Raw genomic sequence first — 25170 nt, forward strand, 5'->3', positions numbered from 1 at the left:
TGTAGCGTCCTCGCTCAACTGCACCTACTCTCATCTGATAATGTGGGAAGGATCGAGAACTTATTTTTTCAGCATAGAAACATGAAACACGTTATGCACACCCACAAGTGGCGTGGGCAACGCAAGGCGGTACGCCACCACCCTCACTCGATCAAGTATCTGGAATGGGCCAATGAATCGAGGCGTAAGTTTTCCCTTCTTTCCAAACCGAATGACTCCCTTCATAGGGAAAACTCTGAGGAATACATGGTCTCCGACCTCGAACTCTAGCGGTCGCCGCCTCGTATCGGCGTAGCTCTTCTGTCTACTCTGCGCTGTCAGAAGTTAGCACCGGATAATGTCGACTTTCTCTGAAGTCGCCTGAACTAACTCTGGGCCAATCAAGTTCTTCTCGCCAACCTCTGCCCAGCAATGCGGTGCCCTACACGGACGCCTATACAGTGCCTCGTAGGGAGTCATGCCAATACTCGCCTGGAAGCTGTTGTTATAGGCGAACTCTGCATAAGGAAGGCAGTCATCCCAACTGTCCTTGAAATCCAGCACATAGGCCCGCAACATATCTTCTAGAATCTGATTCACCCGTTCCGTCTGCCCGTCAGTCTGTGGGTGGAACGCGGTACTGAACTTCAACTTTATACCCATTGCTTATTGGATGCGAGTCCAGAAAATGGATGTAAATCACGTGCCTCAGTCCGACACGATCTCCAAAGGAACCCCATGCAAACGTATGATCTCCTTGATGTACAACTTGACCAACTCGTCTGCAGAGTTCGAAACTCTGATAGGGAGGAAATGAGCCGATTTCGTCAACCGGTCCACGATCACCCAAATAGAGTCATAACCCTTCCTCGTCTTCGGCAGCTCTGAGATGAAATTCATGGAGATGAAGTCCCACTTCCATTCAGCTATGGGCATGAGCTGAAGTAAACCAGGAGGTCGGCGATGTTCTGCCTTAACCTGCTGGCACGTGAGGCAACGTGATACATAATCTGTTATATGGGTCTTTATATTGTCCCACCAGTACGACCTCTTCATGTCGCGATACATCTTCGTACTACCAGGATACATTGTCATCCTTGAATCGTGAGCAGCCTCAAGAACTTCCTTTCTCAAGTCAGGGAGGTTCGGGACGCATAGGCGGCCACGGTAACGTAAGCCCCCATCCGTGCCAACACTCCACTCTGAGTCCTCATTTGCACTAACCTGCTCTCTCATCTTCGCCAATAGTTCATCGTCTGCCTGAGCTACGATAATCCTGTCATTAATGAGGGGTTGTACTCGAATATGTGCGATGCTCTCATACGGCTCCTCCACCGTGAGTTTCTGCTCAAAGTCTCGCACGAACTCTACCATGTCCCACTCTGCTACCATCAATGGAGCCGCAAATGACAATGCCTTCTTATGGCTTAGCGTGTCTGCCACAAGGTTGGCCTTGCCAGGATGGTAAGAGACTTCGAACTTGAAGTCCTTCAGGGTCTCCATCCATCGTCGCTACCTCATATTCAGGTCTCGCTGAGTAAATATGTATCTGAGACTCTTGTGATTGCAAAATAGCTCGAACTCCTCTCCGTAGAGGTAATGTCTCCATAGCTTCAATGCAAAGATGACAGCTGCCAACTCTAGGCCATGTGTAGGGTAGTTCTCCTTGTGTTTCCTCAACTGTCTCGAGGCATATGCAATCACCCTGTCCTTTTGCATAAGGACACAACCCAAACCGACACGAGACGCGTCTGTGTATATAACCTACTTGACCCCTTGCTCTGGCAATACTAGCAAAGGGGCAGATGTCAACTTGTCCTTAAGTTCCTGAAAAGCTGCTTGTGCCTTTTTCATTCCAGGCGAACTTCAGATCTTTCCGTGTCAACTCAGACAAAGGTTTGTCTATCTTCAAGAAATCTCGAATAAATCGTCGATAGTAACCTGCCAGACCAAGAAAACTCCTCACCTCGGTAACCGAACGGGGCTGCTCCTAGTCCTGAACTGCGGCTATCTTAGTAAGGTCCACAACTATCCCTTCCTTGGACACCATATGTCCCAGGAACTTGACTTATTTTTTCCAGAAGTCGCGCTTCTTGTATTGTGCAAACAATTAGTTTTTCCTGAGTGTATCGAAGACTGCTCGCAGGTATTCCTCGTGCTCTTCCCGACTCTTGGAGTATATCAGGATGTCATCAATAAACACAATGACAAATCGGTAAAGGAACGGCCGAAATACCCTGTTCATCAAGTCCATGAACACAGCCGGAGCGTTCGTAAGGCCGAACGACATCACAAGGTCCTGAAAGCCGCCTTCTGCACGTCCTCATCCCTAACGCGTAACTGATGATACCCTTACTGTAGATCGATCTTTGAAAAATACTGCACCCCTTTCAACTGATCGAACAAATCATCTATCCTGGGCAAGGGATACTTGTTCTTCACCGTCACCTGGTTCAACCTGCGATAATCAATACACAATCGCAGTGAACCGTCCTTCTTCTTCACAAATAACACGGGTGCTCCCCAAGGAGACACACTCGGCCGTATGAAGCCAGCATCTAACAGATTGTCGCTGTTTCCTCAGTTCCTCCATCTCACATGGAGCCATGCGATAAGTCGGGAATGAAATATGTGTCGCACCAGGCACAAGGTCGATCGTGAAGTCGATCTCGCGCCGAGGGGGTAGTCTAGGTATCTTACTGAACACGTCCTCAAACTCTCGAACCACTAGTGTGTCTTCAAGTACCAGGCCGTCAGTATTCTTCAGTAAGGAAGCATAACAAAGAACTCGAAAAGGGCAACTGATCTGCATGAGAAACGTAAAGGGCGTGCCCTCAGGCCCGTGAGCTGTCACTAGTCGGGTCTTGCAGTCAATCTCGGCCCTCACTTCAGTTAGCCAATCCATACCAAGGATGACGTCGAAATGGTATATCGTGGTGACAATCAGGTCAATGCATATCGTCCTGCTCCCAAGATCTATCAAGCAACCCTCACACATTTTTGTGGCATCCGTAAAAGTCCCTGGTGCTGCGATAACTTGCACCCCAACCATCGGAGTTGTCTTTAGCCCTAAGCGCTGGACTGTAGAACATGATAGCACGGATATAGTGGATCCCGTATCCACCAACAGAAATATAGGGGTACCTTCAATGTGGGCGGTGAGCTCGAATGCCAAAGGTACGGTAGCTGTAGAATCAGACGCCTCCGCTGTAAGTGCATGGACGCGCGCCTGCTGAGACCGGTTGGGCTAAGGAGCCATAGGTCGCTGAGGCGGCCTACATCGAGGTTCGGGTGGCCGGAATGATGGATGAGCTGGTGCCGAGTGTAGAGGTGGTGCTGATATAGCCTGGGAAAGCTGGCGGTTGATCCTCTGGGGTGGTGAGAAGCCGCTATCTCTCATCCTAGTGAAACAATTCACCTCCGTGTAGCTTGGCCTCTTACAGTAGGCACACCACATATCAGGTCGCCTTACAGGGGCGGGTGAAGCCGTCAGCCTCGGCGGTGAATCTGTCCGTGGCCTCTTCCTAAGGAATGGTCTGATCTGAATCTCTGGTCGCGGCCTAGGAGCCATCGATGCTCGTGTACGGGATTGCCTGTCCCTGTCCTACTCAGCTCTCATGGACATGCTCACTAGCTCAGCATAGCTAGGTATGCTAGCGCAGCACATCTTCGAGCGAATATCTGGTCGCAGGCCCTCAGAAAAATGCCTCATACGCATCAGCTCCTCTGCCAGAATCAACGGGGCGTACCTGCCCAACTCTGTAAACCTATTCTTGTACTCTGCCACTGACATCCCTTCCTGTCGGAGGCGAAGAAACTCGCTCTCCTTCTCGTGGTGATAGGTGATGGGATAGTATTTCTCGTGGAAGCGGGTCTCAAAATCTGCCCATGTCCATATGTGTCCGACCGCCACAGTACGGAGGACACTATCCCATCATAAGTTGGCCTCCTTCTCGAACATGAAAGTGATCAACTCCACCTGCTCGGGCTCTGTGTAGTGCAGCGGCTTTAGCATCTTAGAGATGCGGTCAAGCCAATACTCGGCCTCCTTGGGTCTGTGAGTTTTATAGGCTAAGTCTTGTCTACGGCACCACAATAGCCTATAATAGGGAATAGGTTAGCTAATTCATCTATTACGCTAATCGAAAACCCTAAGACAAGTTAGGGTTGGGTTTTCTTACCCAAGTACGGAGTCGGAATCGCTTGTATAGCAATACAGGAATGACGGTTGAGTGGGAGGAATAGCGGGATCGAATCCCAGGAAGAATCTCCAACTTACTCTCTCACTTTCTTCCTTTTCCTTTTCTCTTTTCTCTATTCTCTTTCTTAGGGTTTTAGAATTCATATGAAATATGAGAGAGAGTGTTTAAGGTCCTTATATAGTCCCAGGATTGATGGAAATGGCCCCAGGGCCAAACTATACTTAGGTTATATCAAAAGGGCGTCTATTTCAGCCCAACGAAGCACTTCTGGTGGCCCCTTTTCTACGTGCGGTCGGACTTAAACTCTTTGACATTGGATCTAGGTTAGGTTGAGTTTTCGTTCCGATCGGGTTTGCAGATCGACCGTGGCGGACCAGTTTCACTTCAACGATCACGATCACTTGATTAGGGCCACAAGTACATGGCCATGTATGAGACATTTCTCCTGATCCAAGGGTGTATTTGGGTCAGATTTTGACGGTCTGAATCCTTATATTTGGCGTGCAAGTGACTCGACTCAGATTACTTAAATTCAGATTTTATTTCTAAGGATATCCACGTTTCTCACACACTTTGTTCCGGGCTCAAGTTGTGCATTTTTAGACACAATTAAGACTTGATTTTCGAAGGGGTTGTTAAGTCCAATAATGCGGTCGTAACTGTATAGTTTCGCGGTCATCGGACACTCAACGTGCGGTCCAGGTCCGATACGGAGTTTCGGTGTGCTCCCGGGAGCAACTGGGTTTAGGGATGGATTTTAAATTTCAGGGTAATGTAGCGTCAATGATTCTGCACGTTTTAGGTCTTGTAGATTATATTTAAAGCGATTAGTGCTAATTTCACAAGTACTTTAGCTTAGCACTTGTTAATATTAACCTAATTTCTAAAGGTTTTGGTCCTGGGTGATTTCTGCCTGAGGTGGTACTCGGGTCCTTGTACGGATTTTTCCGTGACGTTACAAGTGGATTTCAAAAATCCATGGAATACCTGCATGTGACCAAATGCAATTTCATGGGACTAAATGCAATTCTATCCCACCTAATCCTAACTTTTTCCATCCTCTCCAAATGCTGGATGGAATTGCATAGGATCAAATGCAATTCTATCCCACCTAATCCCATCTAATACCCTGCGCCAAACGCTTCCTTAGCGGATAAGCGCAGTTTTATTGAAATGCTGCCAGGATAAGATAGTAAATTTTTGGTCAGTGCTGCCTAATGGCTTCCATTGGGGGATCACGAGATGGAGATCTATGGATCGAGTCTGTTAATCTCACCTGGGATGAGTCGCCATAACTTGGATGGTTTGGATAGTCAGCATGAATGCTACACGTGAAGGAGAAAAGTCACCACTATTTTCAAAATGCTTGGGAACTATCTATCATAGGACTTCATAAGAGTATAAGTTAAACAAGGAATTTTGAACTTTGCCCATCTAAAGAGGTGACCACAACACCAAAGCATAGTCCAACCAATACCAAGAAACCCAAAAGAGAGAAATAGAAAAGGAATGGCTCCCTTTGGAAGAAAACCCAAAGCATTTTGCCATTCAAACACGGACGGTAATGTCTCTCTCTATATGTATAAATCCATGCAAATTCAAGTTCCTCATTCAAAGACATTTCTTGCCTTCTCTTATTACGCGGATATATACCACATTACAAGAAGTAAAATTAAGTTGGAGAGAGAATTCAATGTGCGAAGCTAAGAAGTACCGCTCTTACGAGGATTTCCAGCCGTTGTTTGATTGGAAACAGGAGGATGGATTTGATACACTCGCCATCAATCTTCCTGGTATTAATCAGGCATCTAATGTTGATTTCTATTTATTATTAATCATTTTCAATTGGCCATGTAGATAGCTACTCAGCCAACATGTGCCAATGCGGCATGTGTGTGTGAGAGAGTGAGATTGTGGCCATTGATCAGGTGGGCCCCCCTTGGTTGTACCATGGCCCAAAATTCAGGGTGGTCCCTGTCATCATGTGGGCCACATGTACATTGTTGGTCAATCTTTATTTTCTTGCTTTTTTTTTTTTTTTCAATTGTCCATTTTTCATAGACGTCATATGATGACCAAGTCAGGGTGAAATTTTGGACCACAGAACATGCATGTGGCCCACTAGATGAGAGATTAGGATCCTGACGGGCATTTGCGGGGACAATAGCGGTTATATTTCAAGCTACTCATGCCCTTCAAGTAACTACTTCATTTCAAGTAACTAGTTTTGGTTTCTAGTACGTAGATAAATATGTTTAATAAACACATATTTATTAACAAAAAAATAAAAAAAATTATTTAATTTTTAATATTAAATAAATAATTTTTATAGACTCTCTTTCTTTTTCTTTTTTCTTTTTTTCCCAAAATTTTTAAATATCTTCTGTTAAAATCAATTTTAGTTTTTACTTATTTATGTGTGGTCCACCTTAAATATTCACCATCTATCTTGTGGGGCCAATCTTTGATTTGCACCATTCATTATCTTGTCGTCTTCAATGTGAACCCTCCACTGTGTGGGTTTTACCTTCAATATGGATCATCCACCTTGTAAGGCCCATCTTAGATGTGGGCCATCCATCATGCAGGGTCACCTTGGATGTGGTTTAACCATCATGCCATACATTAGATGTGGATTGTCCACCATGTAGGGCCACCTTTAATACAGACCATCCATTTGTAGGGCCCAACTTCAAAGCGGGCCTCCATAATGCGTAACCCGTCTCGGATGTAGGCCATTCATCATAAGGGGCTGACCTTTGATGTGGATTGTCCATTATAGGGCCCATCTTGATGTGGGACATCTCTTGTGTGGGGCCCACCATCAATACTAATTGTCCATCATGTGGGGACCACTTTCAATGGCCACCACCCATCATGTGGAGCCCACCTTTAATGTGGACCGTCCGTCGTGTGGGCCCACCTTCGAAGTGGATTGTTCATCATGTAGGGCCCACCTCCGACATGAGCCATTCATCATTAGAGGCTGACCTATGATGTGGACCATCCATTGTGGGGGCCACCTTGATGTGGGTCATCAATGATGTGGGGCCCACCTTTAATGTCTACTGTCATCGTGTGCAACCAATCTTTGATGAGGACCATCCATCGTGTGGGTCCCACCTTTAAAGTGGGTCGTCCATCATGTAAGGCCTGCGTTGGATGTGGACCATTCATCCTTAGGGCCAGACCTTTGATGTGGACCGCCCATTATATGGGTTCACTTTGATGTAGCCCAACCACCATAAAGGTATACCTTTGATGTGGATTGTCCATCATGTGGGTCCTTACCTTCGATATTCGTCGTCCATCATGTAAGGCCACATTTGATACTTATTATCCGCCGCCTAGAGATGACAAAGATAGATACCAAAGAGAAAGGAAAAGAAAGTGAAAAAGTCTACATCAACATGTAAAATTACTTTTACAAAAGGTGCTTCCCAAACTAAACTAATTTAGAAGAGTAAATTTTTCACGGAAAAAGTTACTTAAGAGGCGGTACCAAATAGGCTCACCTCAAGGTTGGTTTTATAAGTCCTTACAGAATGAGCTTATTCTACTAGAGTTTCTCGCGTGAGCCGATTGTGGTGTATGTCATTCAACTTGTCAAGTGGGGTCGCACCACCACCACCGTCAAATTTGGACATGTCAGAAATCAAGCAACCAAATCAAATGGGCTACACTTGAATTAGAATATTTTGAATGGTATTAATTATTTTTTATGAATTGGATCACCTTAGGATTGGATCTACAATATTTTTAGTTTCTCTAAAGATAATGTTAGTGTGCATCTATTGAACGGTTTGTATGTGAGACACATACCACGTAAGCCGAGAATCTCTACTTTGTCATAAAGAAAAAATAAAGAAGTAACTTCTCTTTTGGAAAAGCACTACCTAAGATTATCAGTTCCTCAAAAGGCACTATTTGGTAAAATTCAAATCTTGGAGGAAAATTGTGGTAAAAATCCCTTAAAAAATCTTCAGCTAGAGAAGAGTGTTTTAGGCCCAAAAAATTTGATGGGCCCAGCTAGGCTAGATTTGGGTCAGGCCCATAAGATGATGGGCAAAGTTCAAATCAGGTTGAGAGCCGGGCCATCAAAGCTCTTCTATTTTTTTAGCACAATGCTACTAATGTTAGTAAGCTCTAATCAATGAAATTTTGGTTACAGGATTCAAAAAAGAGCAACTAATAGTGCAATTTCTTAGCCATGGGAAGATAGAGATCAGTGGGGAACGGCAGATCGATGGTAACAAATGGAGCCGTTTCCATAAGGATTTCCACCTGCCTGAGAACTGTAACCAGAGCAAAATCATAGCGAAATTCGAGAACGGAACTCTCAACGTGACCATGCCGAGAACGGCCACACAAGTTTGCTCGTCCACATTGGAATGGTGTAAGCCCGGTGGAGGTGGTTTTTTCTTTGGTTTGGGTGTGGTGGTGGTTACTTTGGTTGGAGTGGCACTTGGGATATATGTAGCATGCACATGTGTAGGGAGATTTGGGAACTGAAAATGGCATTATGTTTTCACTGATTAAGCTATTATATAATTGGATTGTACTTTCATTGAAAAAAATGGGCTTTATTGGTGGCCAAAAACCACTACAAGAAAAAGGGGCTTTAGCCTCAGTTCAAAACTGAGGCTAAAAAGGTTTAAAACTGAGACTAAAGTCTTTAGCCTCAGTTTTGCCTCGGTTATCCAAACCGAGGTTGAAACCCCCGTGGCTAAAGGCTTTAGCCTCAGTTTTAACAACAGAGGCTAAAATGACTTTTATAGCCTCAGTTCTTCAAGTGAGGGTAAAAAGACCTTTTTAGCTTCAGTTTTCTCGAAATGAGGCTAAATCAAAATTTTAGCCTCCATTGTTTCCAACTGAGACTAAATCCAAATTTTAGCCTCAATTGCCTCCAACCGAAGCTAAATCTATTTTTAACTTCGGTTCTCAACAACCAAGGCTAAAGCCTTTAGCCACGGGAGTTGTAGTCTCAGTTTAGGCAACTAAGGCAAAATTGAGACTAAAGATAGATTTAGCCTTTGTTGGCATCAACCGAGGCTAAAATCAATTTTTAACATCATTTATCAATAATCGAGGCTAAATCTAGTTTCTGTCAACAAAAGCTAACAATATTATAACCAACCAATGATTGAATCTGTGCATGTTTCACCCATTTAACATCCATCAAGACAACAATCAACAAAATAATTAATGGTCAATTTAAAGTTTTCAAAACAAACAAACAAACTGCCACATAGCCTTCCACATTCAGTAAGGTCCCCTTCCACGTGACTATTTTCTCTCGGATCGGAGCATCATTTCCATGAGTTACCATCAATCCTGTAAAAAGGAAAACAGAAAACTAAATTATGATGAATATCATTAGCTTAGAAAGAAGAGCATGATCAGTCTTAAAATACTCACTGGAGGTTATTGTTTAATTTTCTCAACATGTGATTCCTGTACTTAGCGCTTAGTAGTTGAGTACAAACACGCACGTATGTATATGTACGTATAGTGTCAGATATGTACTGAGCAATCAAGCCACCAAAATTCGATAGCTTACCAAGCTACTCGGGGTACCAAAACCAAATGTGGAAGTAGATTATCACCATGTAAGATCAACCTGCAAATCTTAAGCAGCCAGATCCTATGTTGGATATCTATTAAGTAAGCATCACATTTGTTGTTAATGCAGAGCTGGACACAAACCTATGCAGTAGCAAAAAAAATTGGGAGGGGGGAGGCCAATTTTGTCCAGCAGTTTTGTATAGAGCAGTGAATAAAATAGGAAGGTGATGGAACAGCAATGCATGCAAACGCTTCATGGGGAAAACTAGTCGAGGAAATGCAAGTTGGATGTACGACAGCCCAAAAAAAAATAAAATTGAAGGCAGGGAAATTCTGGAACCTAAAGGAGCAAAAGATCCTTTCAGAGGTGATGAGGTAAACAGCTAGCATCAGTTGCATAAAATTCAGAGAACTTGGGCTTGAATGTAGCAGAGACCCCATGATGTTGTAAAACTTGACCTCTCAGAAGACCATAGATGGGACATGCTATTAATTCCCAAGAGGTGGTGAGATAAACCACTATCATCAGTTGCATAAAAGTCAGAAGACTTGGACTCAAATGTAGCACAGACCCTATGATTTTGTAAAACTTGACCTCCCAAAAGACCATTAATGGAACATGCTATTAACGCCCAAAAGACCTAGTTCTTCACAATGGAAATCATCAACCACAGAAAGTGATAATGGTACATCTGATCCTGCAAAAGAATTTATGGTTTTTTCCTGGTTGTCATCTGGATACCCATTTTTCTCACAGTCATCAGAAGATGAAGTGCTTCTGAGAAGTAAAGCCCATGACTCTCCTCACCAGCATTTCTGCAACAGAATAAATACAATTAAGCCATTGTGTTCCGAGCTGGAGGATAACCAAAATTATAACATGACATCACCCACTCCTCTTCAAGACCTCTGACATCACCAACCCCAATCTTGCAATGCAAGCTTCTAAATAGATTTCAGAAATTCTAGGGAGAATGAATTTTTAAGACCCATGACCTGAGTTCCTGAGCCTGGCTCAGTTGCCAGAATGACCATCTGAAGATTGCTCTAGCATATCTGCGAGTTCCCAGAATCTAATGTTCAATATTCAGAAATTTCAATCTTGATAAATAGAAGAAATTACATGTTTAGCTAGTGGTGTCAGAAATAATGTAACAGTCCCAAATGATTGGCTAAAATAAAAAACAGTGAGAAGCAAGCTTGCATTTGCAGGAAAATGAAAGGGCAGAAAAATTGGAATATAAGAGAATGTCAAGTCCCAGAAGCACCTCAGCTAAGGTTAAAGAAATGCAAAATAAAATTATAGTCCCCAACAAAGCTCTCAACTGTTTTCTACCCATTATCATAGTTTCCTTAAGCACCAGTCATTAGATTCATGGAAGTTATTTCAACATTGTTGATTATAGTTAGTAACTTGTACATGCCAATATTACAACTAGACTGCATATGAGGGGGCAGAATAAAACTGAAAGGTTAGCACTTGTATTAAACAAGCAAACACGCCAAGGAAAGGCACGTTTTCTATAGATGGTGAGATGACCATTCCAGCTTGGAACAGAGGCTCTCCAGCAGACCTTAAGCAGAATTTTAAAAAATGAAAGAACCATTGCCAACAGCAAGCAGGCTGAACCAAGCACGCCTGCTGATTGACCAGCAAGACTGGCAATACGTAAAAGAAAGGATGTGGAGACAGACAAACTGGATGTGCCACATGCATGGCAGCCATTCACATACAATTCTAGAAAACTAATCCCCAAATGAAACACGGATATAAATTAACCACGGTCATAGAGATAAAAAAATTTTACGAAGAAGAAAAATTCCTGGCCTTAAGTTGCCCAGTCTAACATTCTAACAAATCATTGTTAGACTTGTTAACATTAAATCACAAATTTTGACATTGAATGTGGGAATAAAATGGCCAACAGTAAGCAAAAGCAATAAATGTCTCCCTGATGGGCATGTATGGACCCTGGACCTGGGTAGCTGAGGCCAACTCCTTTGCACTAGAATCTCCATTCTTGAATTTGCCAGGTCGCCTTGGGACAAAAAACCAGCTTGGCCTTATATTCAATAAATGAAAACAAACAGGAAAAAAGCTCCATCAAAAAAGAAAAAGAAAAAAAAGAAAACCCATGAGCTAAAAAACATCAAAATAAAAACCCAGAGCACAAATATATTACACAAGAGAAGGACAAAAAAAACATTATAAAGTACATCAATATAATTAAAAAGTAAAAAACATCAAATGATGTTTTGCCTATCCATTTCAAGGAGACAAATAATACATCAATATAATTAAAAAGTAAAAAACATCAAATGATGTTTTGCCTATCCATTTCAAGGAAACAATTATTTGTCTAAAAAGCGGAACAAATCTGCACAACTTGCACTATCCACAGGATACAACTTGGGATTCCATCAAGAAAAATATCTACAAGTAGCATCTATACAACCAAGCATGTGAAGGAGAATATCCCATGCAGTAGAGTTTCTTACCGGAGTTTCACCCTTTTGGACTGGAGGAGCATACTCAGGATCTCCTGGTTCAGCAAAATTGCTCACAAACTGTGCCATGCCTACAAAGAAACAGAAAAATGAATTTGCATGCTATGACGATCACTGATATCATATATTAAATGTTCTCACCAAAGGTACCAAATATTTGGAATCTGGATAAATTTATATTAGATGACGATCACTGATATCATAAGTAGGAATTTGTTATCCTAGATGATCTTGACAAGCGAATCATTTGCATACTGCATTTAGAGATTGTAATTTAGGGCTATGTGACTTTAAACTATATTTAATGTTCCTTATGTTTGCCCTTCCCCAATACAATCTGACATCTTGTTCTCGTCCCTTTAAGATGCTTCCTTTCATTCTGATTAAGTGCATAGCAATCTGTCTTATCGTATGTATTCAACCTTAAGTCTGGCACAACTCATCTCTCAATGTACCTCTTGTAGCACAGATGGGTCTTCAGAATTATAGATGAAAGTTTGATTAGTCTATCAAGTCCACCTTGGCTGACCTGGCATTCATAGCAATATAAATCATCATCAACATTATTATCATTGGCCTGCAACAAAAATTATAATAACTTCAAATAAAACGAAAGCTAAAACATTGTGCTTATAATTAGTAAAGCCATTCATAGCAAGTAACTTAAAACATTGTGCTTATAATTAGATTGGTGCCAGGTTGGCATGTAGAGCCACAGAGGAGTGAACCACTTACATGTATGCATCATTAAAAGCTTACAAGAGGGAGAGGCTACCTAATATAAGCCATACCTTAAAGTAAGATGATTGAAATGAACCAATATCAGATTCCTCCTACTGATTTCCTTATCATGAACTTCAACCGATATCAGATTCCTTCTACTGATTTTCCCTCTTAACTTCCCAAACACAATTGAGTCAGCAACATTTCTTTTAACTGCTTGTGATCCTCATTAGAGATGTCATAAGAGACTTCAAGAGGAACAAGGAAGTGAGATTTTCATCTAAAATATGAGATGGCTAATGAAGGAAAATACATACACTGCTTATAATCTCCATTGCAATCCTCCCTCTCTTTTAACTGCTCCGCTGCTTCAGTCTTCATTCACAAAGTTCTGATCTGACATTTCTGCAAACACCCAAATTCTCTTAGGTTACAAAGTTCTGATCTGACATTTCTGCAAACACCCAAATTCTCTTAGGTTTAAATTTACATGATACGAAGCATTTGCAGGCTGTCAATCTTCTTCGTTCTGCTTCTCTCTCTCTCTCTCTCCTTTTTAAATTTTTTTTTTTAAAATTTTAAATTTTAAATTTTAAATTTTTTTATTTTAATTTTTACAGATCTGATCTAAAAGCTTAGACTGACAATAATCCAAGTTAAAGATATGATGGCGCTGGAGCAGATTTTTCAATCCTTCGAGCTCTTTACAATGTGAGATTTTTTAGGAAAGCACTAATCCGTTTATCTACAGATCTAGATAACAGGGAGACTCAAAATTTTGGGGAAAAAAACAATAGATCTTGTTCCAGTACTAAGATTTGAACCTATTTCACCTAAAATCCTTATCCGGTTACAGATTTACAGGATACGGAACCAAATTCCTCTCTAAACCAGACGATCTAGGGTTCTCGATCGAGAAAAAATAAAAAAACAACAAAGAAATTCCAAACAAATCAAGAAAAACGAAATTGAGAGCTAGAACATCCGATCTTCGACGAGATTTAACGAGAAAATGTGGGAATAAGAGCAATACCGACCTGCACGTCCGAGAAACAAGAATTCCGAAGCTCCTTTCGCCATCAATCGACGAAATGGTTGGAACTGAAGAAAGAAATGGCGATTTCCGAGCAAAAATCGAGAGAAATGAGGGTTTTGGGAGACTTGCTTGGATTCGCTGAGACACCTTTTGCCCGAAATGCCTCTGAGTGAGAGGAACGGTGGCTTGCTTTTGTAGCAGAGCTTTACGGGAAATAACGAAAACGCAACGTCGTCCCATGCTCCTTTCTCAGTATATTAGCACGTGCCTGGGGCAATATTGGCCTCAATTTTCCATAACCGAGGAAAAAAGGGCATTGAACGAGAGAGCTCTGCAGGGCCACCATGACACGGCATCCACTCCATCCATCTCCCATGACAGATTATTTTAGAATGGGACCCACAATAGTAGGCTCATTCAACACTCCAATGATCCATAATGCATGGATCAGTAATAATGAGACTATTTACCTTTGAAATCTTATCGTGGCCCACTGTGATGAGTCCGGTAGCCTCAAGAAGGCTTCACTGATAGACGTCTTCAAGAAATTATTTTTCGGCCCACTTCCATAAATGAGTTTCCAAAAATGATGGACAGACTTTTAGCCTCGGTTACCAACCATCCGAGGCAAAATGACAGACTTTTGGCCTCAGTTACTCACCAACCAAGATAAAAGGGTAGATATTTGGCCTTAGTTGTTCACCACTTGAGACAAAAGGACAGACTTTTAGCCTCGGTTGCTCACCAACTGAGGCAAAAGGGCAAACTTTTGGCCTCAGTTTCTCACCAACCGAGGCAACATGGGAGACTTTTGGCCTCAGTTTTTAATAACCGAGGCAAAAGGGTAGACTTTTGGCCTCAGTTGCTCACCAACCGAGACAAAAGGGTAGACTTTTGGCCTCAGTTTTCAATAACCGAGGCAAAAAGGCAGGCTTTTGGCCTCGGTTTTCAATAACCGAGGCAAAAGGGCAGACTTTTGGCCTCAGTTGCTCACCAACCGAGGCAAAAGGGCAGACTTTTGGCCTCAGTTTCTCACCAACCGAGGCAAAAGGGCAGACTTTTAGCCTAAGTTTCTCAACAACCGAGGCAAAAAGACAGATTTTTAGCCTCAGTTGCTCACCAACCGAGGCAAAATGGCAGACTTTTGGCCTCGGTTTCTCACCAACCGAGGCAAAAGAGCAGACTTTTGGCCTCAATTTCTCATCAACCGAGGCAAAAGAGCAGACTTTTGGCCTCAGTTCTCAACAACCAAGGCAAAAGGGCAGACTTTTAGCCTCAGTTGCTCACCAACCGAGGCAAAAGAGCAGACTTTTGGCCTTAGTTGCTCACCAACCGAGGCAAAATGGCAGACTTTTAGCCTCAGTTTCTCACCAACCGAGGCAATAGGGCAGAGTTTTGGCCTCAGTTTCTCATCAACTGAGGCAAAAAGTGAATTTTTAACCTCAGTTCCTTTACAACTGAGGCTAAAAACCATATTTAGCCTCCTTTTTTTGAACCGAGGCTAAAAAATTGAGGCTAAAGGCCTACTTTCTTGTAGTGAACGCCCCTAAAAGTCCAAAAAACCGCCGGTAAAGGAATTACTGCCGGTCGTACTCGAGCCGCTAAAGGGGGGCGTCGCTGTATCTTTTACCGGCGCTTTTTATGGCTGCCGCTAAAATAGAGACTTTTACCAATGGTTTGGTAAAAAAGGAAGTTAATGCAACATGACAACCACGACCCATAACATGACAACTATGACCCATGCAAACCATGACCCATATAGCATGGCAACTATGACCCATGCAAACCACAACCCATATGGGCCGACATTAATGTATGTGTATAATCCATGCCGCCCATCCTTTTTGCCGTTTCATTTTAGGGCCAGGGCCCAAATATCAGCCCGATCCAGTGCTTGTGTGGCCCACAAAATAAAAAATAATGGTGGCTGTTGAAACTTTCCAGGCTCACTATGATCTTTATTAGAAGTGGATACTGCCCAAGTTAGGACTTTTGGGCCCACGGCGAGGTGATCGATAAGGTGGATAGATCAGATCACCACATCGTGGGCCTTAAGCTATAGTACCAATGGTTTGATAGAAAAGGAAGTGAACACGTTGAAAATCACGATCTATACAACATGACAACCACGACCCATATAACATGACAACTATGACCCATGCAAACCACGACCCAAATGGGTCACAATTGTCATGTTATATGGGTTGCAATTGTCTTGTTATACAAGTCGCAGTTGTATGGGTCGCAGTTGTCTTGTTATATGAGTCGCAATTGTATGGATCACAATTGTCCTATTATATGGGTTGCAATTGTCCTATTATATGGGTCGCAGTTGTCTTGTTATATGGGTCGCGGTTGTATGGATCACGGTTGTCATGTTATATGTGTCGCAGTTGTCTTGTTATATGGGTCGCAGTTGTATGGATCGCAGTTGTCTTGTTATATATGGGTCGTAGCTATCCCGTTATATGGGCTGTGGTTGTCATGGGTCACGGTTGTCATGTTATATTGGTCGTGATTATCATGTTATATGGGTTGTGGTTGTAATGTGACATGTGAAGTTCATAAGGATCGAGGTTGCCATGTGATGTAGACCCCACCTTGATGTATATGTTTAATCCATGCCGTTCATCACCTTCTCCATATTATTTCAAGATATAAGCCAAAAAATGAGTCAGATCCGAGTCATGAGTGGATCGCACTGAGGGAAACAAAGTTTCACTGTTGGAACTTTCTAAGGCCTATCGTTGGTTGTGTATAGGTCGTGTTTTGTATGAGTCGCAGTTGCCATGTTATATGGGTCGTGGTTGTCATGTTATATGGATCATGGTTTGCATTGGTCGTAGTTGCCATGTTATATGGGTTGTGGTTACCATGTTGTATGGATCGTGGTTTTCAACGTGTTCACTTCCTTTTCTATCAAACCATTGGTATCATAGCTTAAGGCCCACAATGGGGTGATCCGATTCATCCACCTTGTCGGCCAGCTCGCCGTGGGCCCAAAAAGTCCTAACTTGGGCAGTGTCTACTTCTAACAAACATCATAGTAAGCCTAGAAAGTTTCAACAGTCACCATTATTTTATATTATATGGGTCACACGAGCACTGGATCGAGTTGATATTTGGGCCCTAGCCCTAAAATGACACGGCAAAAAGGATGGGCGGCATGGATTATACACACACATCAATGTAGGCCCATTTGGGTCGTGGTTTGCATATGTCATAGTTGCCCTGTTATATGGGCCATGTTGTATGGACCGTGGTTTTCAACATGTTTACTTCCTTTTCTACTAAACCATTAATACTATAGCTTAACGCCCACGATGGGGTGATCCAATCCATTCACCTTGTCGACTAGCTTGCCTTGGGCTCAAAAAGTCCTGACTTGGGCAGTGTCCACTTCTAATAAACATCATCGTGAGCCTGAAAAGTTTCAACAGTTACCATTATTTTCTATTTTGTAGCCTACACGAGCGCTGGATTAGGTTAATATTTGGCCCCTACCCCTAAAATAACACGACAAAAATGATGGGCGGCATGGATTATACACAGACATCAATATGGGCCCATTTGGGTCGTGGTTTGCGTTGCCATATTATATGGGTCGTAGTTGTCATGTTGTATGGATCGGTTTTCAATGTGTTCACTTCATTTTCTACCAAATCATACCATATCTTAAGGCCCACAATGTGCTGATCCGATCCATCCACCTCATCGGCCAGCTTGCCGTGGGCCCAAAAAGTCCTAGCTTGGGCAGTGTCCACTTTTAACAAACATTACAGTGAGCCTGGAAAGTTTCAACAGTTGCCATTATTTTCTATTATGTGGGCCACACGAGCGGTGGATCAAGCTGATATTTGGGCCCTAACCCTAAAATGACACGAAAAAAAGGATGGGCGGCATTGATTATATACATACATCAATGTGGAAACATTTGGGTAGTGGTTTACATGAGTAGTAGTTGCCACGTTATGCGGGTAGTGGTTGCAATGTTGCATGTATCGTATTCAGTTACTTTTCTACCAAGCTATTAGTATCATAGTTTAAGGCCCACAATAGGGTGATCCGATCCATCCACCTTGTTGGCTAGCTTGCCATGGGCCCAAAAAGTCCTAACTTGGGCAGTTTTCATTTCTAACAAACATCACAGTGAGCCTCAAAAGTTTCAACAGTCACTATTATTTTCTATTTTGTGGCCTACATGGGTGTTGGATCAAGTTGATTTTGGGCCTAAAATAACATGACAAAAGGGATGGGCGACATGGATTATACACATACATCAATGTGGGTCCATTTGGGTCGTGGTTTGCATGGGTTGTAGTTGGTATGTTGCATGGATGGATCGTGGTTTTCAACTGTGTTCACTTACTTTTCTACCAAACCATTAGTACCATAGCTTAAGGCCCACGATGGGGTGATTCGATCCATCCACCTTATTGGCCAACTTGTCGTGGGCCCGAAAAGTCTTGTCTAGGGCACTGTCCACTTCTAACAAATATCATAGTGAGCTTGGAAAGTTTTAACAATCACTATTATTTTCTATTTTGTGGCCCACACGAACACTGGATCGGGCTGATACTTGGGTTCTAGCCATAAAATTACATGGCAAGAAGGAGCGAAATGAATTATACACGTATATGAGTGTGGGCCCCACGAGTTAGGCATTACTCACCCCCAATAAAGTGAACCGTATGTGTCATTAAATGCACTAAATACAACGTAACTTCTCATTCACCGAAGAACCATACAACCAAAGAACCGAGGACAAAGGGCATTTTTGTCCAAGTAATTTGCAGAAGCTCGTCTCAAGACCACGTTCGGAATATTTGAATGGTTGAATCTTTTTAGGAAATTCGACCATAGTTGAGGCCAATACGGTCAATTTCCCTTCTCTTTTTGTTTTTTGTTTTTCTTTCTGGATCTGAGAACTGCTCGGTGGAACAGCTCAGTGGGCGATGCCGGGAAACGGATTGGCTGGTGTACCACACACCAGCTATATAGCTGGTGTATTGATGTCACCAAGTTATGTGGGTCCCATTATGAGGTGTGTGTTATATCCAAACGGTCTATCTATTTGGAGAGCTCGTCGTAAGGCTTGAGAAAAAAATACTGTAGATCTAAGGTTCAAGTGGGCCACACTTTAAAAAGCAGCGGGGGATTGAACGTATACCATTGAAACCCTTTTGGGGGGTCACAGAAGTTTTGGATCAATATGAAATTTGTTCTAACTCTTCGTGTAGGTATTTTTGATCTTATTAGCAGATGGAAAATAAGTGTTATGGTGGGCCATACGAATTTTTTAATGGTGAAAATCATTCTCCCCGCTGCTATTTGTGGTGTGGTCGAGTTGATCTTTGGATATGATTCATTTTTTTGATAGTAATCTAAAATGATCTCGAAAAATGGATGAACGGTGTGGATATAATAAATACATCATGGGGCGATGCAACTTTGATCTCATTTGAACTGATCATACAACTCGAGCTCGAGGAGCGTCAGCGCTCGTCTTCGCACGACACGTACCTACAGCAGCTATATAGCTGGTGTGCTAGCCAATCCGCTTCCGGGTGATGCCTTGACCGTGGGGCCCACCTTGATGTATATGTTGTATATCCACCCGGTCCATCAATATTTACCTATCATTTTAGGGTATTATGCTAAAAAATAAGTAGATTCAAATCTTAAGTGGACCCCACAATAAGGATTGAATATCCACCATTAGAAACTTACTAGGGCCACAAGTTTTTATAAAGCTGATATTTGTGTTTTCCCTTCGTCTGGGTCTTCTGTGACCTTACGATTAGATGGCAAATAAATATTACAATGTTTTACTCTCAAGTCTTGAGTTTAGAATTGAAAAGTAAAGTCTAGGCAGTGTAAACACACAATGAATTACCTATAAACAATTTACTAATTAAAAGTCAGATAAAATAGCACGTAAGTTGATTATTCCTTGAACTATTTTTAGGTGTAATGTGTTTACAAAAAATAAAAATAAAATTACAGCCATCGAAACGACCCTAAGATAAGATATTATTAAGAGTGAGATTTCTAACTATGAGTATGTTAATGGCATAGTGACAAATTTGACTCTTTGGCAATTTCTTGGCCCATAAATTCTTCAAGAAATTTTCAAAAATTGAGGCATTTTTTTATATTACTGAAAAATCTTGCCAAAGATAAAATTATTTATTATAAATTAATAAGTAAATTAACACACATATGTATACAACAATTTCTTTAACGTTTATTATTATTATTATATAATAACGTAAAAATATATATAATATTTTAATATCTTCCAATAATTTGAAAGTCTTAAGATAATATCATCATGTGGACGCTGCCCGCATGCTCGACCCTTCCATCCTCTAATAGAGTCCATTGTGAGGAGAGAAAAGATGGAGATCTGTGTGCTCGCCATTTGATTTCGGCACGAGGTGTATATGACTAGTTTGGTTTGGTTTTGCTTTTTTAGTTGTGCGATACATTTTCAAGGTGGGTAAAATGGTGTGTTTGAATATTTGGAGTTGTCACTGGCCGATTAGGCTAAGTATATGTCCACGGGGAGCTAGAGGCCACGCGCTTGCTTTGCAATTGGGGAATCTTAAAATTTTTTAACCTAAATGACTCCCACAGTTTGAGATCACAAAGGTCTAGATAAGGGTCAATTACAAAAGATGGAAGGATTAGGCATCCTCTCCTACCCGCACTTGTACAGTCTTTACTTCAAGGAATATGTGGCTTTCAAGAGAATTTCATACTTGTAATAATAATACATGTCTAGCCATGCCTCACATAGCCTTGTATGATGGTTGGGCAACCAAAAAAATAAAATGTATCATAGTTTTGCTAAGCAAAGTCAAGTGAACCGAACAAGCGAGCAGAATAAGTAAAATAACCAAGTAGAAGTAAATGTAATTAAAACTCATAAGATAACAATCGATATGTTGGAATGTTCAAAATAGACCACGTTCCAAGCTTGATTGAGATGTGAGAAAGAAAAAGAAAATTTCTATTAAAAAGGACAATCGAACATCCTTATGTCTGACCCTACTCTTGAACGGACTGACTTTCCAGAAAAATTAACTTTTTTTTTTAAAAATTTTATTTTATAGTTGGCCTGTGTTGAGAAGGATCTAGGCATATGTGTGGTGAATCATAGACTCTCCATACAGCAACACCCTTTGGATGATTATTGATCTACAAGGGATTTCTACCATTTCTACTACCATCAAACCGGGACACTGGAGGACACTTAGCATAAATTTGCCATGTAAGATCCGCCAGGAGTTATCTAGATCAATGGTTAGTAAGAAACGGTGTGCCAGGTGTGTCCGTCGGCTTGCAATGGGCGGATGGTCTCTTTTCCTGACCATTCATTCTCTTTGGAAGGGAGTTTGGTCCCAAAATTTCTTTTTGGTAGGCTTTCAAAGGTTCTTTTAGCCGATAAGCGCAGTTTTGTTGAAATGCTGCTAGGATAGGATAATATATTTTTGGTAAGTGCTGCCAAAGGGCTCCCATTGTGGGATCAGGAGATGGAGATCTATGGATCCAGTCCGTTAATCCCGTCTGGGATGAATCATCATAATTTGGATGGTTTGGATAGTCAACGTGAATGCTACACGTGAAGGAGAAGAGTCACCACTATTTTCAAAATGCTTTGGGAACCATCTATCATAGGACTTCAAAAGAGTGTACGTTAAACAAGGAATTTTGAACTTAGCCCATCCAAAGAGGTGACCACAACACCAAAGCATAGTCCAACCAATACCAAGACACCCAAAAGAGAGAAATAGAAAAGGAATGGCTCCCTTCGGAAGAAAACCCAAAAGCATTTTGCCATCCAAACATGGACGGGTAATGTCTCTCTGTATATAAATCCATGCAAATTCAAGTTCCTCATTCAAAGACATTTCTTACCTTCTCTTATTACACGGATATAAACCACATTACAAGAAGTAAAATTAAGTTGGAGAGAGACTTCAATGTCCAAAGCTAAGACGGACCGCTCTTACGAGGATTTCCAGCCGTTGTTTGATTGGAAACGGGAGGATGGATTTGATACACTCGCCGTCAATCTTCCTGGTATTAATCAGGCATCTAATGTTGATTTCCATTAATTTTTTTTTATTTTTTTCAATTGGCCATATAGATAGCTACTCACCCAACAGGTGCCAATGAGGCATGTGCGTGTGAGAGAGTGAGATTGTGGCCATTGATCAGGTGGGCCCCTCTTGGTTGTACCATGGCCCAAAATTCAGGGTGGTCCCTGTCATCATGTGGGCCACATGTACATTGTTGGTCAATTTTTATTTTCTTGTTTTTTTTTTTTAAATTTTAATTTTCCATTTTTTCATAGACGTCATATGACTACCGAGTCGGGGTGAATTTTGAATCACAGAACATGCATGTGGGCCCACGAGATGAGAGATTAGGATCTTGACAAGGCATGTGTGGGGACAGTAGCGGTTATATTTCTAGCTATTTATGCCTTTCAAGTAATTATTCTTGGTTTTACATTTAAAGCTATTTGTTCCTTTCAAGTAACCATTCTTGATTTCTAATATAACAGATAAATATGTTAGATAAACACATACTTATTAGTAAAAAATAGAAAAGTTTTTTTAATTTTTTATATTAAATTAGTAATTTTTAAATTGATTCAATTAATTTCTGTTTTTCTCTCCTCTTTCTTTTTTTGTTCCCCAAAATTTTTTAATATCTTTTGTTAAAATCTGTTCTAGTTTTTACTTATTTATGTCTGGACCCTTTATCATTAGGGGCTGACCTTTAATGTGGACCGTCATTATATGGGTCCACTTTGATGTAGCCCAACCATCATAAAGGGATCCACCTTTGATGTGGATTGTCCATCATGTGGGCTCTTACCTTCATAATGGTTCTCCATCATATAAGGCCACATTTGATGTTTTTGGTCTGTGGTAGAGAGATGAGAAAAAAAGATACCAAAGAGAGGAAAAAAAAGCGAAAAAGTCTACTTCAACATGTAAAGTTACTTTTACAAAAGGTGCTTCCCAAACTAAACTAATTTAGAAATGCAAAATTTTCACTGAAAAAGTTACTTAAGGGGTGCTACCAAATCAGCTCACCTCAAGCCTGGTTTTATAAGTCCTTGTAGAATAAGCTTATTCTACTAGAGTTTCTCGCGTGGGTCGATCGTGGTGTATGGCATTCAACTTGTCAAGTGGGGTCACACCACCACCACTGTCAAATTTGGACATGTCAGAAATCAGGCAACCAAATCAGATGGGCTACACTTGAATTAGAATATTTGGAATGGTATTAATTAATTTTTATGAATTGGATCACCTTAGGATTGGATCTACAATATTTTTAGTTTCTCTTATGATAATGTTAGTGTGCATCTATTGGACGGTTTGTATGTGAGACACATATCACGTAAGCCCAGAATCTCTACTTTGTTGTAAAGAAAAAATAAAGAAGGGTAAAATATAACTTCTCTTTTGAAAAAGCACTATCTAAGGTTATTTATTGGCAAAATTCAAATCTTGGAGGAATTTGGTGGTAAAAATCCATTAATAAATCTTCAGCTCGAGGAGAGTGTTAGGCCCAGTGAATGGTTTTAGGCCCAAAAAAATTGATGGGCCGGGCTAGGTTAGATTTGGGTCAGGCCCATAAGATGATGGGCAAATCTCAAATCAGGTGGAGATCCGGCCCATCAAAACTCTTCTATTGTTTGTAGCACAATGCTACTAATGTTAGTAAGCTCTAATCAATGAAATTTTGGTCCCAGGATTCAAAAAAGAACAACTAAGAATCCAACTTCTTAGCCATGGGAAGATGAAGATCAGTGGGGAACGGCAGATCGATGGCAACAAATGGAGCCGTTTCCAAAAGGATTTCCACGTGCCCGAGAACTGTAACCAAAGTGAAATCAGTGCGAAATTCAAGAACGGAACTCTCAACATGACGATGCCAAGAAGGGCCACACAAGTTTGCGGGTCCACATTGGAATGTTGTAAGTCCGGTGGCGGTGGTTTTTTCTTTGGATTGAACATGTCCTGGAAAATGGTTTTGGGTGTGGTGGTGGTTAGTTTGGTTGGGGTGGCACTTGGGATTTATGTAGCATACAATGTTAGATGTTTAGGAAGATCTGGGAACTGAAAATGGCATTATGTTTTCACTGATTAAGCTGTTTTGTAATTGGATTGTTCTTTCACTACATAAAAATGGGCTTTATCGGCGGCCAAAAATGCCCTTGAAAGTCCAAAAAACCGCCGGTAAAGGAATCATCGGCGGTCGTACTCGAGCCGCTAAAGGGGGGCATCGCTATATCTTTTAACGGTGGTCGCACCTCTTTACCAGCGTTTTGGATGACCGCCGCTAAAATAGAGACTTTTACTGGTGCTTATTATCCTTTACCGGGGCTTCTGGTGACTGCTAGTAAAAACTGTAAAAGCGCTGGTAAAAACTGTATGAAGAGCCGGTAAAAGTTATAAAAAAACACTGGTAAACACTGTAACAAACGGCAGTAAAAAGCTGTAAAAAATCCCGGTAAGAGATGGAAAAAGTGTCGGTAAAAGATGGAAAAAGTGCTAGTAAAAAATGGAAAAAGAGCCGCAAAAGGTTGCCACAATGCTAGGAAAAGATATGCAGAAACGCCGAGAAAGGCTTGACGAAACGTCGTTTAGGCATATCAAAGCGCCGGTAAAAATATTTTTGACCGCCACAATAAGGTTGCTAAAACACGTGGAAAGATATGCAGAAATGCCGAAAAAGGCATGCCGAAGCATCATTTAGACATATTAAAGCACCGATATACGTCGGTACAAATCTACGAAAGCATCAATAAAAGGCTCCCGACAAGCCAAGCATAATTCAAATTAATGTCAGTAAACGCCGACATATGCCATGGAAAACCATTAAACATGCACAAGTAAAAATTGTTGACCGCTTGTAAAAGTGCTGACCAGGAGTTTAATTTGTTTTCTTAATCCATTTGATTGTTTATATTTAATTGGAACCTATATTGTTTTTAAATATTTAAAACATAAAAAATGTTGCACAGCACAAATAAAAATGAATACTAAATAAATTGTATTACTTTACAATGAAAAACATGTAATATTTACAATAATGTGTTGAAAATGTTCAGAATACATATAAAAGAAA

The 25170-nt window shown here is 41.3% G+C and overlaps 2 protein-coding genes and 1 long non-coding RNA gene across 5 annotated transcripts; 2 read left to right on the top strand and 1 right to left on the bottom strand.

Annotated features, from left to right (window-relative positions):
• The first annotated feature begins 5792 nt into the window (after positions 1 to 5792).
• On the top strand, positions 5793 to 8693 carry LOC131250154 (inactive protein RESTRICTED TEV MOVEMENT 2-like). Its single transcript, XM_058250772.1, has 2 exons — positions 5793 to 5974; positions 8353 to 8693. Exons 1-2 carry the CDS (start codon positions 5875 to 5877, stop codon positions 8691 to 8693), a joined length of 441 nt encoding a protein of 146 aa, XP_058106755.1. The 5' UTR covers positions 5793 to 5874.
• A 3020-nt stretch (positions 8694 to 11713) lies between these two features.
• Positions 11714 to 14226, bottom strand: LOC131250155 (uncharacterized). Of its 3 annotated transcripts, none has more exons than XR_009173095.1 (5): positions 14015 to 14226; positions 13046 to 13129; positions 12710 to 12783; positions 12246 to 12325; positions 11714 to 11809 (listed from the first exon to the last, which is right to left on the bottom strand). It is a non-coding gene; the product is annotated as an uncharacterized LOC131250155 (long non-coding RNA). The 3 variants fall into 3 exon arrangements; XR_009173094.1 differs by lacking the exon at positions 11714 to 11809 and adding an exon at positions 13295 to 13382 and having other exon boundaries at positions 12055 to 12325; positions 13046 to 13190; XR_009173092.1 differs by lacking the exon at positions 11714 to 11809 and having other exon boundaries at positions 12055 to 12325; positions 14015 to 14224.
• Positions 14227 to 21862: 7636 nt separating this feature from the next.
• LOC131250156 (inactive protein RESTRICTED TEV MOVEMENT 2-like) lies at positions 21863 to 24185 on the top strand. The gene is made up of 2 exons (XM_058250773.1): positions 21863 to 22101; positions 23792 to 24185. The coding sequence occupies exons 1-2, from the start codon at positions 22002 to 22004 to the stop codon at positions 24160 to 24162; spliced, it is 471 nt and encodes a 156-aa protein (XP_058106756.1). The 5' UTR covers positions 21863 to 22001; the 3' UTR covers positions 24163 to 24185.
• Positions 24186 to 25170: the final 985 nt, after the last annotated feature.

Source organism: Magnolia sinica, chromosome 6 (genome assembly GCF_029962835.1).
Source record: "Magnolia sinica isolate HGM2019 chromosome 6, MsV1, whole genome shotgun sequence".
Lineage (NCBI taxonomy): Eukaryota > Viridiplantae > Streptophyta > Magnoliopsida > Magnoliales > Magnoliaceae > Magnolia > Magnolia sinica.

What these genes read in the sequence shown, in the direction of transcription:
- LOC131250154 (XM_058250772.1), top strand. Translation starts at nt 5,875, where the DNA reads ATGTGCGAAGCTAAGAAGTACCGCTCTTACGAGGATTTCCAGCCGTTG. An exon ending in ACTCGCCATCAATCTTCCTG is followed by an intron (nt 5,975 to 8,352) that starts GTATTAATCAGG and finishes TTTTGGTTACAG; the next exon opens with GATTCAAAAAAGAGCAACTA.
- LOC131250156 (XM_058250773.1), top strand. Translation starts at nt 22,002, where the DNA reads ATGTCCAAAGCTAAGACGGACCGCTCTTACGAGGATTTCCAGCCGTTG. An exon ending in ACTCGCCGTCAATCTTCCTG is followed by an intron (nt 22,102 to 23,791) that starts GTATTAATCAGG and finishes TTTTGGTCCCAG; the next exon opens with GATTCAAAAAAGAACAACTA.